We start from the raw sequence: 16076 nt of genomic DNA on the forward strand, positions 1-16076 counted from the left end.
TCGACTTATCAACCTTAGATGATGATGATGGCTTGGTTCGATTAGGGTAGGAATTGGAGGCTTGCACTAAACGATTGGGCTTATTTGCTGCAACAAGACCCACTGCTATTCCTTCCTGTTGTGAATCGGTTGTGGTTTTGGTTTGCCCTAAAATTAGTTGGTGAGCCACCACCTCCTTCCTTACTGATGCATATGCCTCTTCTGATGTTGGTAACGGATCCAATCGTAAGATTTCTCTCTTAATTGTATCATAATTTCTTCGATCAAGAGCATTTAAAAACTGGAAAAGCTTTTGTTCTGCTCGGATTTTGTTGTAGATTATGATGATGTCAGTGGAACATTTCATGGGGTTTGGATCTCGTCTATCGATTTCTCCCCAGATTCCCTGAATCGTAATCCATAAGTCTTCGAGTGACATGTTAGCTTGCTTGATATCATTATTAGCTTTTACATGTAAATCGAAATTTTGGATTTTATCTTTGCCACTGCTGTAGGTTGTCACAAGAGCATCCCATAGTGACTTGGCTGTAGGAAACTCAGTCAAGTTGCTGGCTAAATTGGGCTCTATATTTTGAATTAACCATGAGAACATGATTAAATCTTCTTGTTCCCATTAGTCAAATTCATCGCAGCTGCTGTTTTCTGGTGGGTTTGATGTCAAGTGGTTTAGGAGGTGTTTTGATTTACCTCCTATTGCCACTTTGATCATCCTAGCCTACAAAGCATAGTTTTGACTCGATAAACTGATATTGATTTTCAAGCTATCAGAAAGCTTTGGGATGTAATTCATGTGGTTTTTAACAAATAAATGGCTTAATTGGGTGGCTAGATCATTGGTTTGGTTAACTGATTGGATATGGATGCTGTCTTCATCAGACATTGTAACCCCCAAACAGATTGGTAGATGATTGAAGCTTAATTATGAGTGTATTGATCTCAGATCTACACCATAAAGCTCTGATACCATGTTTCAAAGTGATTATAACAATTGAAAGATGTTTATTGATAATATTTTCAGCTATTGCAAACTGATTGTATGTTTTACAAATACATAAGAAGCTGAATATATACAAACAATGGCCTAACAGTTATTTCCTAGTTAGGGTATGGTTCCAAACACCTTTTGGAACCACTTTGACATAAATGGAAAAAGGCTAAGTTAAAGAGCCGTTGTTGACTGCTGACTTTGTTGCTATGGCTGACTTTCTGCTGCTGCTGCTGCTTATTGTTCCTTGTGACCCTCTATATTTGGACATGATGAGAAGTTATTTCTCTGATCCAAAGTCAATGTTACCATAAAAGGTATGTTGCTGTTTTTGTTACTATTCTTTAACAACTACAATAATCTCATCATCGATCAAACAAAAGAAGCGTTTCATGTTAAGTATATACATTGACTACATACCCTTCTGCCTCCATCCCAATCTTAGTGACACGTTCTGAGTTGGGTTCTAAAACATAAACTCCATCCTGCTTATCGTAATCTCTCATAGTAATTATAGGCGTGCCACTCATTGTGAATCCCATAACCCTGTATCCAAAAAGATTTGATGGTGTAATATTGTATATCTTTGTAAACGTTTTCGACACACCATTACCCTTCGTCATCCTTACATCACACACTACTTTCCCGTTTCTTAATCTTGAATGTTTAAGGAACACGAGAGAGTCTCTTAGCTTCAAGATCTCATATTCGGAATGTGTTATAAAACTTGGGATGTCAATCACCGAAAATTCTTCACTTGTCAAATCAAATGAAACGATCATGTAAACTTCCCGACGAAACCTACGATTTGCATCAATAGTTGACTCAGTTGGTTTCCGATAGAGATTTCTATTTGTAACTACCACACTATCCGGATCAAGTGTAATTGTTCCCCTGGGCAAATTGTTAAGATTCTTCTTCCTCCAACCGACTGAACTTAATGTATAGATTTCTACTAGCCACGTCAAATTATAAATGACAATCCTAACTAGTTTTGGGTCACGAGTCACAGGACAAACGCCAAAATAAACATTGTCGTATGAAAGATTATTGATAAGCGTTGGAACCTTAATAGCAGCCATTTTTCTAATTGATGGATTCCAAATAACATACATATTTTTGGTACAACCATTAGTGTAATATCTACAACGCAGGCAGAACAAACCGTGAGAGCTACCTAGAATTCCGTGAATAATATGTTCCGTTGGAAGCATAGGAACAATAATTTGACCAGCCAAGAAAGTGTCATCATGATCTACAAACGACATATAATTGTCGTTATAAGTCGACTCTTTTAGGTACGATGCAAGTAAAAGATGCTTTTGAATATGGTCGATTCCGTACCTAGCAATAAACTTTGGGCTGTCGATTATCGACTTCCATGTTTTTGACACTGATATGAATCGAATTAATGACTTGACAGCGAGTCTTTTTAAGTTTTTTATTTGGATATCAAAAGGGATGTGCTCTGACATTAATCTGATCTGATCTGGTTAAGTTTTGGTTATGCATATCCTAAATGAATTTGCGGTTTTTCTTTTTTTTTTGGTTGCGTTGCGTTGCCTGCCTCTTTTTCAACGTTTATTTATACGGAGTAACATAATAGCAGCCCTAGATTCAATAAAATGTAAGCCCATTTAGGCCCAATTTCCTTATCCCACTTAACACATTTTCAGCGCATGTTCACTTCTCTTTCTTTTTAATCAAGCTAATCACGATGAAGACTTGGACTACGGAAAAGTCATTCAAAATTTGTTTATAGGTGGAAAAGTTGACAAGAAGGGCGGTTTTGCGGAGTCGGGTAGAGGTGGTTCTTTGGGTTTGGTGAAAGAAAAAAATGACCGACAGGCTTTCTCGGCTTTTGATGCTATGATGACGCGTATGGCCGAGAACGAACTAGTTACGGTTAATGTAATTAATTCTAGTGAGATTGCGCGTGCAACGGTTAAAAATAAGAATCGAGAAAAACAGAAGAAAAAATTGGTTCAGTGCGGAGATGAGAGAATTTGACGTGTTCATTGAGGATATTTGAGTTGGTTTATACCAGTTTCATGTTTCGTAGCATTCTTTTGGTTTTGTGGCTCGTTTTTTTTGTTAGTACTTTGTTTTGGTTTAGATTAGATAAGGCTCGGTATAAACAATTCGTATGTTACTCGCTTTCTAAGTAGGAGCCTCATCGGGATTCTCGCTTGTATTTCTAGTTGATTTCTTTTTCTTGTCGAAAATGTTTTTCATTTTTATAATAGTCTCTGTTATTTTTGGCAAATAATAAAAAAAAACATGTAGTAAAATGATAAACATAAAATAATTATTGTACTATCTTGCTGATTAAATGATCGAATGATCTAAACAAGGTTGAGGTAGTCACGTTGTTGCAAATACCTCGGACCTTTTTGTTCCTATGTTGGAGTATAACACATTGTGGTTTGATTGAGCTACACTATACTTTTTTTTTTTTTTTTGAAAGACAAGGTTAGTTGTTAGTTGTTAGACTCGAACTTGGGTCACTCTCGAATCCATGAAACATGGATACCAATGAAGCAAGGCCTCATACTGACTAATATAGAGCATGTTATGCATAACTACATTGTATCCGAACATGATTTACATAAATCTTTTTCGGCTTGACTACCTGAATCGTACGTTTTATAATATCAACTAATCAAATTGTATGTGAGATTCAGAAATTGTAACCAATTCTTCAAATCTTTGAAGGTAAATCGTTGTTTTCCTCCGGCCTATGTCATGACTTTTTTTTCTTCTTTATTGTGGTTTGAACATAATAAGCACATAGACATCTGTGCGTTTTCGGCTGATGGCTTGGTTACCTGTGCGGTAAGGTAGACACGTGAAATAGTGAATCGTTAGTTTGTGTTTTTTAAAAATGAAAGAAATTAATATTTAAATTAAAAGATTAAAAAGTAGGAGGGCAATAAATGTAATTGAAATGTGAGCTGGTAGAGTTGTAAAATATATAACTTGAGAAGTTAAAAAGAAAATGTTTAAAAATAAGGCAGGCAACAATCGAAACTAAACCTACACGCTAGTAAAAGAAGCACATGCCCACTCATCTACAAACAAATACTCCATCCGTCTCAGATTAAGTGTCCTCATTTGACTTTCAGAATATTTCTTTGTCAACTTTGACCGTAAATAATTCCTATTTGTGTTATATATTATTTAATAAAAGTTATATAAATAAAACCGTGTTTGAAAACTTAATCCAATCATATAAATTTTATCAAATATTTACATAACTCAAATAAAGATATTTACAGTCAAAGTTGACAAAGAAAGACTCTGAAAGTCAAATGAGGACACTTAATCTGGGACGGATGTAGTATATGTTATATGTATTTATTTATTTTAATAGTATATGTTACGGTGTATATGTTATTTATTTAAAAAAATAAAAATAAAAATTGGTAAAATGATAAATATATATGATAGTGTCTGCAGATTAACACACCCAATTCAGCAACATTAAAGCATGTGCAAATGATGTGCGAGTAAACGATAACGCAAGTAAGGATGCGAGATAATGGAAAGATGATGTGCGCAAGGATTTGCATATAAATAATGCGGGTATGACGTATGCACAAGAACAACAATATGCGCATTAGGTTCGGAACTGTTACCAAAGCATTATAAATAGGAGTGTCATAACATCACTTGGGGGTTAGCCACTATCATTTCTGATAAGCCATACTTACACTAAAGGTAAAACGCTCATTTGAGGGTTAGCCACTATCATTTGGTGATGTTAATACTTGATCATATGGATCTTCATGTTTTGGGACGTGATAGTGATGCACTTGAAGATGAATATATTCAAATAATCGTTGTAGGGTCCTTAATTCATCAAAACACTCCAAACGCTCATCAATTTGCTCTCGAACCTATTAAAAACCGATATGGTTGAAAATAGGGCAAATGGCCCGAAAGGTAACCTATAATGTCAAATTTGACAATCAAGGTAACCCTCAATTCACCGAAGCCCGAAAACGGATCCTGATTGAAAAAACATTGATGAAAAGGATCCTGATTGAAAAAACATTGATTAAAAGGTAACATTCGTCAAATTCATTAACGATCGCTAGTCAATATTACACAATTGGTCCATGAAGTTTGTTTAAAGCTTGCACCACCAGTCCTCTTCATCATCACCTTCACTTATCTTCATCACCACCACCTTCACTAGTCCTCTTCGTAACACACTCTGATTATCGATTATCATATAATTATTTCAGATCCATATTAACAAAAATAAAATAATCTCAGATCCTTATTTTCTATGGTTCGTGACTTATGTTCATCAACTTTATCATGAACATCAAATCTCATCTTCTTCATTAGTGATTCAAATCTAGATCCGAGCACAGATCTGAGTTCAGTAGCACAACACGAATATCCGTGCATCAGATCGAATTAACAACAAGAAATCAGTGGAGAATCGTATCGTGTTCATCACAACCCGAAATCTCAACCGATTTAGCCTCCGAATCGATTCAGAAGTGTTTAATAAAAAATAAAAATGTAGATCTGTTCAAAATCACAACGTGAATATGCTTGTAAAATCTCAGATCCTAATTCTCTAAATCGATCCCGAATTTTCGAGTCAAATTTTATGATAAAAAGTCAACTGAATTTATTTTGATTAAATTCGTGATTCATGAGTTGTTGTTGTCTGAGAAAATGATTTTCGAGCATTAGAAAGATGATTTCTAACATATAAAATTTCACGTGAAACACTCTAGAATCTGATTTCGAATTATGTGTTAAGATGGAAATTTCATGTGTAACAATATTAATGATGAAGAAATAATGTGGGAAAAATTGTTGGTTGATGAATCATGTAGTACTCCGTAGTATTTTATGAATTCATGACCATATCATACTCATCGCCATCATCAATAATATTGGCATACCCATTTGTACTTCAATCCCATAAACACCTTCATCACTGTTTCATTTTACTTGAATTTACTCACCACAAACTATAATTCCCTCAATGCACTGTAAAGTGTGTTCTAATTAACTCGTGCCCTTAAATTTAGTTGATAAAGTTATTTTAGGTTTTTGCATTTGATGATGAAAATGGTGGTGATGAAGATGAGTGTAGGTGATGATGAAGATGGCTAGTGGTGCAAGCTTTTAACAAACTTCGGGGACTGATCGGTAATATTGATTAACAATCGTTAATTAATTTGACGCTGGTTACCTTTTCATCTCTTTTTTTTAACGACCATCCTTTTCGGGCTTCGGTGAATTGGGGTTACCTTGATTTTCAAATTTAACATTATAAGTTACCTTTTCGGGTCATTTGCCCTTGAAAATAAGATCAGTTATAAGTTGAACACTAAACCAAGGGTATTCCCTTTTTGATATATAGAATAATGTTAACAAATTAGTATAATTGACTTCTATGAAAGCCTACACGACTATATGGCAAAAACACAAGTACTAATGGCATAACAATAAATAAAACTAGTTAAGTTAAAGACCCGCGATTTTGCGGAATTTTTAAAAGGTCTAATAATTTAAGCTATAAAATTAAATGTATAAATTACAAAAACTATTATTATGTATAGATGAACATTAAACCAAATGTTTTATAAGGGGTTAAAATTTTTAGAGATTCAAAATGTACTAACGAACTATTATTAAGTCTATGATGAAAATTAAATCAAAAATTAAATGTACTAACAATTGAAACTTTTTTTTTTTTTGTGTTTCATAACCGCTTCTCTATTCTTTATTTTTTTCTTTTCTTTCTGCAAATTTTTAAAAAATAAATAACATATTACTTATATTTGACTCATGTAAATGTAGTTAGAATATATTATTTCAATTTTTGTAATCTCATACTTTATAACCTAAATCCTAAATCCTAAACCCTAAACCCTATACACTAAACTCTAAATCCTAAAAACCATATCTAAACCCAAAACCAACCCTAAACCCTAAACCACTAAACCTTTACCCTACACACTAAACCTTAAATCATGAACTCCAAACCCTAAACCATATACCTTAAACCCTAAACTTTAAATTCTAAAACCTAAACACCAAATTCTAAACCCTATACCCTAAATCATATACCCAAAACCCTATACACTTATTCGTAGTAGTGGTTCCTCGGTTACAAAAAAAAAAAAAAAAACAACAACCCTATACGCTAAACCCTAAATCATATACACTAAACCCTAAATCATATACACTAAACCCTAAACCCTATATCTATACTCTAAACCATAAGTTGTTAAAACTAAACCTAAGCCGTAAACCCTATACACTAAACCCTAAACCATAAATTCTAATATCTAAACCTTAAAGTCTAAACCATAAACCCTAAACCTTATACACTAAACTCTAAACTCTATACACTAAACCCTAAACCCTATATCTAAACTCTAAACCCTAAACCACCAACCCTACACCCTAAATGTAACACCCCAGCTTAACATGATCACAATATTGTCCGCTTTGCCCGCAGGCGCACGGCTTTTTCTTGGCGACCACACACGAGAAGCACTTTCCCAGGAGGTCACCCATCCTGGTAGTGCTCTCGCCCGAGCACGCTTAACCACAACGTACTCGCACTTCTACTCAGCCTGTGATCCCAAAACGCGTTGTGTCATTTAAGCGTGAGTATTACCTTATAATCCCATGATCACTCATGTTCGTGGGCGATGTGGGATTTGCCTAGGGTGTTACATTCACCCCCCCTTAGGGACTCATCGTCCTCGATGAGGTTTGCCCCACCACCCCCAACGGCACATGAGTGGCTCTGATACCATTCTGTAACACCCCAGCTTAACATGACCACAATATTGTCCGCTTTGCCCGCAGGCGCACGGCTTTTTCTTGGCGACCACACACGAGAAGCACTTTCCCAGGAGGTCACCCATCCTGGTAGTGCTCTCGCCCGAGCACGCTTAACCACAACGTACTCGCACTTCTACTCAGCCTGTGATCCCAAAACGCGTTGTGTCATTTAAGCGTGAGTATTACCTTATAATCCCATGATCACTCATGTTCGTGGGCGATGTGGGATTTGCCTAGGGTGTTACATTAAAATGTGATGCCCCGTACTAAATCATCATGTACGGATCATCAACAACAGGATCATTACATGGTTAAGTACTATATGCGTTTTCAAAAAAAAGAGTTTGCATTCATAATTAAAAGTGATGTCAAACCAACATCGAAAGTTTTACATTCCAAAAGTATGCTTCACTAAGTAGAAGCAATAATTAAGTGTACGTGACCCCAAAGGTCGTTACATAACATAGTTTCAAAAGTAAATAAGTTTGAATGCAAGATAAGTAGTTATGCGATAACAACTCTAAGCAGCGGGTTCTACAGCACGACTAGTACACAGCGGAAGCAACCTCAAGCACCTGAGAAATACATGCTTAAAAACGTCAACACAACGGTTGGTGAGCTATAGTTTAAGTATAACAGTATGTAAGGTAGGCCACGAGATTTCAGTGCTACAAAGAGCGTTTCAAAACAGTATGATAAAGTATATGTTTAACCGTGGGCACTTGGTAACTAACTTAACGTTTATAATACCCCCTGAAAGTACACTTGGCGAGTGCGTATGTTTACGAAGTATTAAACACTCGTTGACTGCTAGCGCGACTAGCCCGAGTGGGGATGTCAAACCCTATGGATCCATATCTAAGATTCGCGTTCACCGGTTCATAAACCAATGATTAAACGTTACCGAGCTAAAGGGAATGTTTCTGCCGTTATATAACCCACACATATATAAGTTTAAGTACGCGTGCCTAGTATGTAAAACATAAAATCCGCATGTATTCTCAGTTCCCAAAATAAGTTAAAGTAAAAAGGGAATGCTATAACTCACAATGATATGTAGCGGTAAAGTAGTAGTCGGGAAAGGTGTGCAAGTAAATGGTCCGAAGTCCTCAACCTAAGTCAAATAGTACTAAGTCAGTAAATCGTATTAATAGGTTTAAAAGTATGTAATTAAGGTCTTAAGGGTCATCATCAATCATCATTAAACAAAAGGCGTAAAGTAGGTTTCGTTTATGAAAGTAGTTTAAAACAAAGTCTGACTTCAGTCAGTCACCACGGCCTCTACCCTTACTGAATTAAGGTGAGACCAGTGGTCATGGCTCCGTCTATGAGTCCCTTAAGTGTGGTAAAATTTACAGAAGCAAACTCGTCTTGGTTTGACCGTGGCGACGGTCTAAGTGCGAGTAGGTCAGAAATTTCTGCACAACGTTAAAGGACATAGTAACGATCGGAGGGCCATAAATCCTAAACAGTAACTCGGATTAAGACGAGTCCTATATGAAAAGTTATCTACTCGAAAAGTTCTATCTAAAAATCAAGGTTAGAACAGCCCAGGTCTACTGGTATGTTCCAGAAGCATCAGGTCAGTAGGTTTTGGACAGAACAGTGAGTTTAAAAGGGTTCCGGTGGTCTTGGTGCTTGATGTTCATCATGGTTCTCATCCTTGATGCATATAGCTTCAAGTGTACAACTCATTGATGTATCTACATCATCTTAACCAAGTCTTGACCATAATAACACTAGTGCAAGTCTAAGACATGAAGCACAACTCACTTAAGAGTTGTATGAAGTTTGATGAACCAAAGTTGCATCGAGGTCTTAGATCTAACACATACATGGACTTTAAAGCTAATAACAAGTTACAAACTTGAAAGTAAACTAACTAATCAAGATCATAAGTTATAGTTCTTAGTTTGATCTTGAAGATCCAAGACTCAAAAGTCTAGATCCAAAGTTATATTTAAGGAAAACTTATTTGTGTGTTCTTGAACTTTCAAAGTTAACTTAATTTGTTCAAGAGATATGAGATCAAGACTAACTTGTAGTACTTGACCATATAAACTAACTACATGAAATTAAAGTGTATAAAATAAGGAAACAAGTTAATTAAACAAGTAATTAGTTCAAGGGTTGCTCATACTTTAAAGATTCAACCAAAGTTGATCTTTAAGTAAAGTAAACTTTAAGTTTACTTCCATGACTTACAAGTATGATTCCAACAACAATGAACTTATATCTTTTGAAACAATATATGTAGAACATAAACTAGTAAGTTTAGTTCTTGGGTGTTCTTGAAATTACAAGATAAATGAAGAAAGAAACTAGCAAGTTTGTTTCTTGAAACCAAGTAAATAAGTGACTAACAACTACTAGTAATCAACACAAGTAAACAAAGATTAAAACAAACAAAGTATGATGATGATTATGGAATGTGTTATGGTTCGGTTTTTCAAAGAAAGAAGAAGAGAAAAAGAAGTTCAAGTTACTTACAAATGTTAGAGAGAAATGAGAGAAATTTGAAAGTGAGTTTGAAGTGTGTGTTTTGAGAATGAGATATAAATGAAAGATACAAGTTAACAAGTAGTCAAAAAAATGAAGAACCCTCCCTTATTACCTCCTAAGGCCGACGGTTTGGCTCCATGGGGGGGAAGGGATTAGTTCATTGGATTATTGCATGTAAAGCCTTACAAAAGGTGGTTAAAAGATGTAGTTTCATGGGGATTAAGGCAAACTAGATTCCTTAGGTAAATGATTAACTAGTTACACTTTGAAACTAATACTTACATGTAGTATGGGCTAACTAAGTCCACTAGTAGGGTAGGGTGGGCTTGGAAGTCCAATAACATGAGTCCATTACACTAACAAAGCCCAAGTTCAAATAAATCACAAGTTAAACCAATTAAAGCCCAAGTAACTAACTAATAGCCTTAGTTAATTAAAATGATTAATAAATTTAATCATGAATGTAAATAATATCTAAAAATATTATTCGTGAAAGTTCCGGGTGTCACAAAGACGTTTCGGGCACTTAAAAGTCAAGTTCGGGCAATCATGGCAACATGTAAATGTAATAACATACATTCGTTTAATCACACGTATTAATAATAATAATTATTAATAAATAAACGTTGGAAAATCCAGGGTCGTTACATTACCCACCTGTTAAAGAAAATTTCGTCCCGAAATTTAAGCTGAAGTAGATGGAGGAGTCGGGAAAAGGTGAGGATACCTTCGCATCATTTGATCCTCTCGCTCCCAAGTAAACTCAGGTCCTCGTTTGGCATTCCATCGTACTCGTACAATCGGAATCTTGTTGCGTTTCAAAGTTTTGATCTCACGATCCATAATTTCAACAGGTTCCTCCACAAAGTGGAGTTTGTCGTCAATAGTAAGTTCTTCCAATTGTATGATAAGTTCGGGTGCAGCAAGACACTTCTTCAAGTTCGATACATGGAAGGTAGGATGAACTGAGCTCAATTGTGCTGGTAGATCCAAACGGTATGCAACTGGTCCAACACGTTCCAAGATCTCGAAAGGACCAATGTATCGTGGGTTCAACTTTCCACGTTTTCCAAAACGGATCACACCTTTCCAAGGTGCAACCTTTAACATTACACGATCACCAACGTTGAATTCAAAGTCTTTACGTTTAAGATCGGCATAACTCTTTTGACGATCACGGGCAGTCTTAAGTCTAGCTTGAATCTGAGCAATCTTCTCCGTGGTTTCGTGGACTACCTCGGGTCCGGTGATTTGCTTTTCGCCTACTTCGGCCCAACAAATAGGAGATCGGCACTTACGGCCATACAATGCTTCAAACGGTGCAGCATTAATGCTAGAGTGATAACTGTTGTTGTACGAGAATTCGGCGAGTGGCAAATGTCTTTCCCAGGCCTTTCCAAAATCAATGACACATGCACGCAGCATGTCCTCCAAGGTCTGAATCGTTCGTTCACTTTGCCCGTCAGTCTGAGGATGATAAGCAGTACTCATGTCGAGACGAGTTCCCATGGCTTCTTGCAAAGAACGCCAAAATCTGGAAGCAAAACGGGGATCGCGATCGGAGATGATCGATAAAGGTACACCATGAGGAGATACAACCTCTTTGATGTATAACTGAGCAAGTCTCTCCATTGTATCAGTTTCCTTCATCGCTAGAAAGTGTGCAGATTTGGTAAGGCGGTCAACAATAACCCAAATAGTATCGTATCCGCCCACCGTCTTTGGTAGCTTAGTAATGAAATCCATTGTTATCCTTTCCCACTTCCATTGTGGGATCTCCGGTTGCTGAAGTAAACCAGAAGGTCTCTGATGCTCGGCTTTAACCTTTGAGCAAGTCAAACACTTACCAACATAAGTCGCAACGTCCTTCTTAAGATTCGGCCACCAATACTGTTCTTTAAGGTCGTGGTACATTTTGCCCGCTCCAGGATGAATCGAATATCTCGATTTGTGTGCTTCATCAAGTATCAGGTTTCGTAGATCTCCATAATAAGGTACCCAAATTCTTCCGGCATAACATCGGAGTCCAGACTCCCTAACCTCGAATCGAGAGACAAGTATGTTCAAATGTTCGTGAGATATGTTCTCCTCCTTGAGAGCCTCAACTTGGGCTACTCTGATCTGGTTGTTGAGGTTCGAATGAATGGTGATGTTCAGAGCCCTAACACGAAGAGGTGTCGTCCTCTCCTTTCGGCTTAAAGCGTCAGCTACAACATTGGCCTTACCAGGGTGATAACGGAGTTCACAATCGTAGTCGTTGAGCGTCTCGATCCATCGACGCTGTCTCATATTCAGTTGCTTCTGATCGAAGATGTGCTGGAGACTCTTGTGATCGGTGAAGATAGTGCTCTTAGTTCCATACAAATAATGTCTCCACAATTTGAGTGCAAAGACAACGGCTCCAAGTTCAAGATCATGTGTAGTGTAGTTCCGCTCGTGCATCTTCAATTGGCGGGAGGCATAGGCAATAACCTTTGATCGTTGCATCAGTACACAACCAAAACCACTCTTCGATGCATCACAATAAACAACAAAGTCGCCACTGCCTTCAGGAAGTGATAGGATAGGTGCGGTGGTTAACTTCTTCTTCAAAGTTTGGAATGCTGATTCGTGTGCGGGTTCCCAAATGAACTTCTTGCCCTTGTGAGTCAGCGCGGTCAAAGGACGCGCAATCAGAGAAAATCCTTCGATGAATCTTCGATAGTAACCGGCGAGACCTAGGAATTGGCGAATATGCGTCGGAGTAGTGGGGGTCTCCCACTTGCTGATGGCTTCAATCTTGGCGGGATCAACTTTGATACCCTGGTCGCTTACAACATGACCCAAAAATTGTACTTCCTTCAACCAAAATTCACACTTGGAGAATTTGGCGTAAAGTTGCTCTTGTCTTAAGAGTTCAAGCACTAATCGGAGGTGTTGCTCATGTTCTTCTTCGATCTTAGAGTAGATGAGGATATCATCTATGAAGACGATAACAAACTTGTCCAAGTAAGGCTTGCAGACACGATTCATGAGGTCCATGAACACGGCAGGTGCATTTGTCAAACCAAATGGCATCACGAGGAACTCATAATGACCATAACGGGTTCTGAATGCAGTCTTCATCACGTCACTTTCCTTCACCCTCAACTGGTGATAGCCGGATCGCAAATCGATCTTTGAGTAGACACTCGATCCTTGTAGTTGGTCAAAAAGATCGTCAATTCGTGGAAGAGGATACCGATTCTTGATTGTCAATTTGTTGAGCTCACGGTAGTCGATACACATACGAAAGGATCCATCCTTCTTCTTCACAAACAGAACAGGTGCGCCCCAAGGCGAGAAACTTGGTTGGATAAACCCTCGATCTAACAGCTCTTGTAGTTGACTCTGTAATTCTTGCATCTCGGAAGGTGCGAGTCTATAAGGTGCGCGAGCTACAGGTGCAGCTCCTGGCACTAAATCAATATGAAATTCTACGGCTCTCGGCGGTGGTAATCCAGGCAATTCCTCTGGGAAGACATCGTAAAATTCGTTCACAATTCGAACGTCGTTCACGCTCTTCACCTCAGTTTCTACCGCTTTCACATGTGCTAGGACAGCAAAGCGTCCCTTCTTCATAATCTTTTGCGCTTTCACGCAACTAATGAGGTTCAACTTCGAGGTACATCTCTCTCCATAGATAACCAGTGGTTCGCCATCTCCTTGTGGTATGCGAAGTGCTTTATCTCCACAGATAACATCGGCCTTTATCTTGCGCAACCAATCCATACTGACGATCACGTCAAAACTTCCCAGTTTGATAGGTATCAAATTAATTTCGAAATCTGCACCAGCTATGTTGATAATAGCTCCACGACTAATATGGTCAACCTTTTCAAGTTTTCCATTGGCGACCTCGACAAGCATACTTTCTTTTAACGGGACTAATGACCAATTAATCTTATCGCAAAAATGTCTACATACATAACTTCTATCCGCACCAGTATCAAACAAGACAGAAGCTAAAAGATTGTTGATTTTGAATATACCTGTCACCAAGTCGGGGTTATCGCGTGCATCCCTTGCATTAACATTAAAAGCTCTAGCACGCGGTGGTCCGCCATCCTTTCGTTTGTTCGGGCACTCATTTCTGAAATGGCCCGTCTGCCCGCATTCGTAACACTTTTTCGGCCCGTTGGTGTTCGGCCTCCCTGTCATTGTGGTAGTCTTGCAGTCTCTACCGATGTGCCCGCTCTTCTTGCACTTCTCACAAACAGCATTACAATACCCGGTGTGGTGCTTGTAGCACCTCTTGCATTGTGGTAGCGTGCCTTTGTAGTTCGGGTTGGAGTTGTTGTTGTTGGGGTTGGGGTTGTTGTTGTTTTGCCTGAACCCTTCATGTCGCTTCGCCGGGTTTTGATCATAGTTTCTAACCCTGTTGTTGTTATTGTTGTTGTGGTTGTTGTCCCATCTCCTCTTTTCGCTACTACCAGCTTCAAACTTAGCCTTCTCCGGCTCATCAATAAGGATCTGATTCATGAGAGTATGCACCATGCGCATTGCTTCGGGAACATTCGGTGGTTTGGATGAGGTGACATTTCCTTTGATGGACTTAGGGAGTCCCGAGAAGTATTTCTCCATGCGCTTGAATTCGGGGGTGACCATGGTCGGACACATAAGAGCCAACTCCAAAAACCTACGGTTGTAACTGTTAAGGTCGTTCCCTACGGCCTTTAACTGCATAAATTCGATTTCCATCTTCTGAATTTCGGTTCTTGGGCAATACTCATCAATCATAGCCGCCTTGAATTCCTCCCATGGTGTAGCATACGCCTCATCGATACCTTTCGCTTGAGCTAACGTGTTCCACCACGTTAGCGTGCCGTCTGATAGCGTGCAAGATGCAAACTTGGTCTTATTGTCCTCCGAACAGTTGCTAACTCGGAATACTGATTCAAGTTTTTCGAACCATCTGGTGAGACCAACTGGTCCCTCGGTGCCGCTGAAGTTATGCGGTTTGCAGCTCTGGAATTCCTTGTATGTACACCCATTTCGAACGGGTGGGATAACTGGTGGTGGTGGCGGTGGAGCTTGGAGATTTCTTTCTGCTAGGGCTGCAGCGACCCGTTCGCTGATCATGTCCTCAATCTGGGCGGCGGTAGGTGTGGTTCTTCCATTAGCCATGGTATTCTAAACAAAAATTTTGACCCAAGTCAAAATCCAGTATGCAAGTAGTAATAATACAGTATATAGTGACCAACATGGAATCAAAACATCACATGTTATTAAATAATGCATCTAGGTACAAATACCACAGAATCATCGTACAGCAATGTAAATAGAATATCGTGCAAGAATTAAATAACGCAAAGTTCTATTCATTAATAATAATAAGTTTCATACATCTGAATAAGTTCGTACAATACATATGAAATACATGAAACTATATCTAGATTACATCATGAAATCTAAATGCAAGGTCCTACGGTGAAGGCGGGTGAACTGCTCCTCGAGCCAACTGCTCCTCGAGCTCAGTGACTCGAGCTCGGAGAGTCTCAATCTCCCTCATCAGTTCCTTGTTAGAGGGAGCTGGTGGGGCAGGCGGTGCAGGTGGGGCGGGTGGTGCGGGTGGTGCGGGTGCTGCTGATGTAGATGGTCCGGCTCCAGATGTAAACGGTACGTCCCTAGATGTAAGCGGTCCGTATCTAAATCTAGGTGGTACGGTTCCAGGAATAGTCAATACGTAACGGGGAACCTTACGTATCTGTGGGTCGGCAGGGTATGGCACAACTCGTTTACG

The 16076-nt window shown here is 38.5% G+C and overlaps 1 protein-coding gene across 1 annotated transcript; it reads right to left on the bottom strand.

Annotated features, from left to right (window-relative positions):
- Window positions 1–872: 872 nt before the first annotated feature.
- LOC139885926 (putative F-box protein At1g47790) lies at window positions 873–2460 on the bottom strand. The gene is made up of 2 exons (XM_071869676.1): window positions 1406–2460; window positions 873–957 (listed from the first exon to the last, which is right to left on the bottom strand). Exons 1-2 carry the CDS (start codon window positions 2458–2460, stop codon window positions 873–875), a joined length of 1140 nt encoding a protein of 379 aa, XP_071725777.1.
- Window positions 2461–16076: the final 13616 nt, after the last annotated feature.

Source organism: Rutidosis leptorrhynchoides, chromosome 1 (assembly GCF_046630445.1).
Source record: "Rutidosis leptorrhynchoides isolate AG116_Rl617_1_P2 chromosome 1, CSIRO_AGI_Rlap_v1, whole genome shotgun sequence".
Taxonomy (NCBI): domain Eukaryota; kingdom Viridiplantae; phylum Streptophyta; class Magnoliopsida; order Asterales; family Asteraceae; genus Rutidosis; species Rutidosis leptorrhynchoides.

What these genes read in the sequence shown, in the direction of transcription:
- LOC139885926 (XM_071869676.1), bottom strand. Translation starts at nt 2,460, where the DNA reads ATGTCAGAGCACATCCCTTTTGATATCCAAATAAAAAACTTAAAAAGA. An exon ending in ATTGGGATGGAGGCAGAAGG is followed by an intron (nt 958 to 1,405) that starts GTATGTAGTCAA and finishes ACATGGTATCAG; the next exon opens with AGCTTTATGGTGTAGATCTG.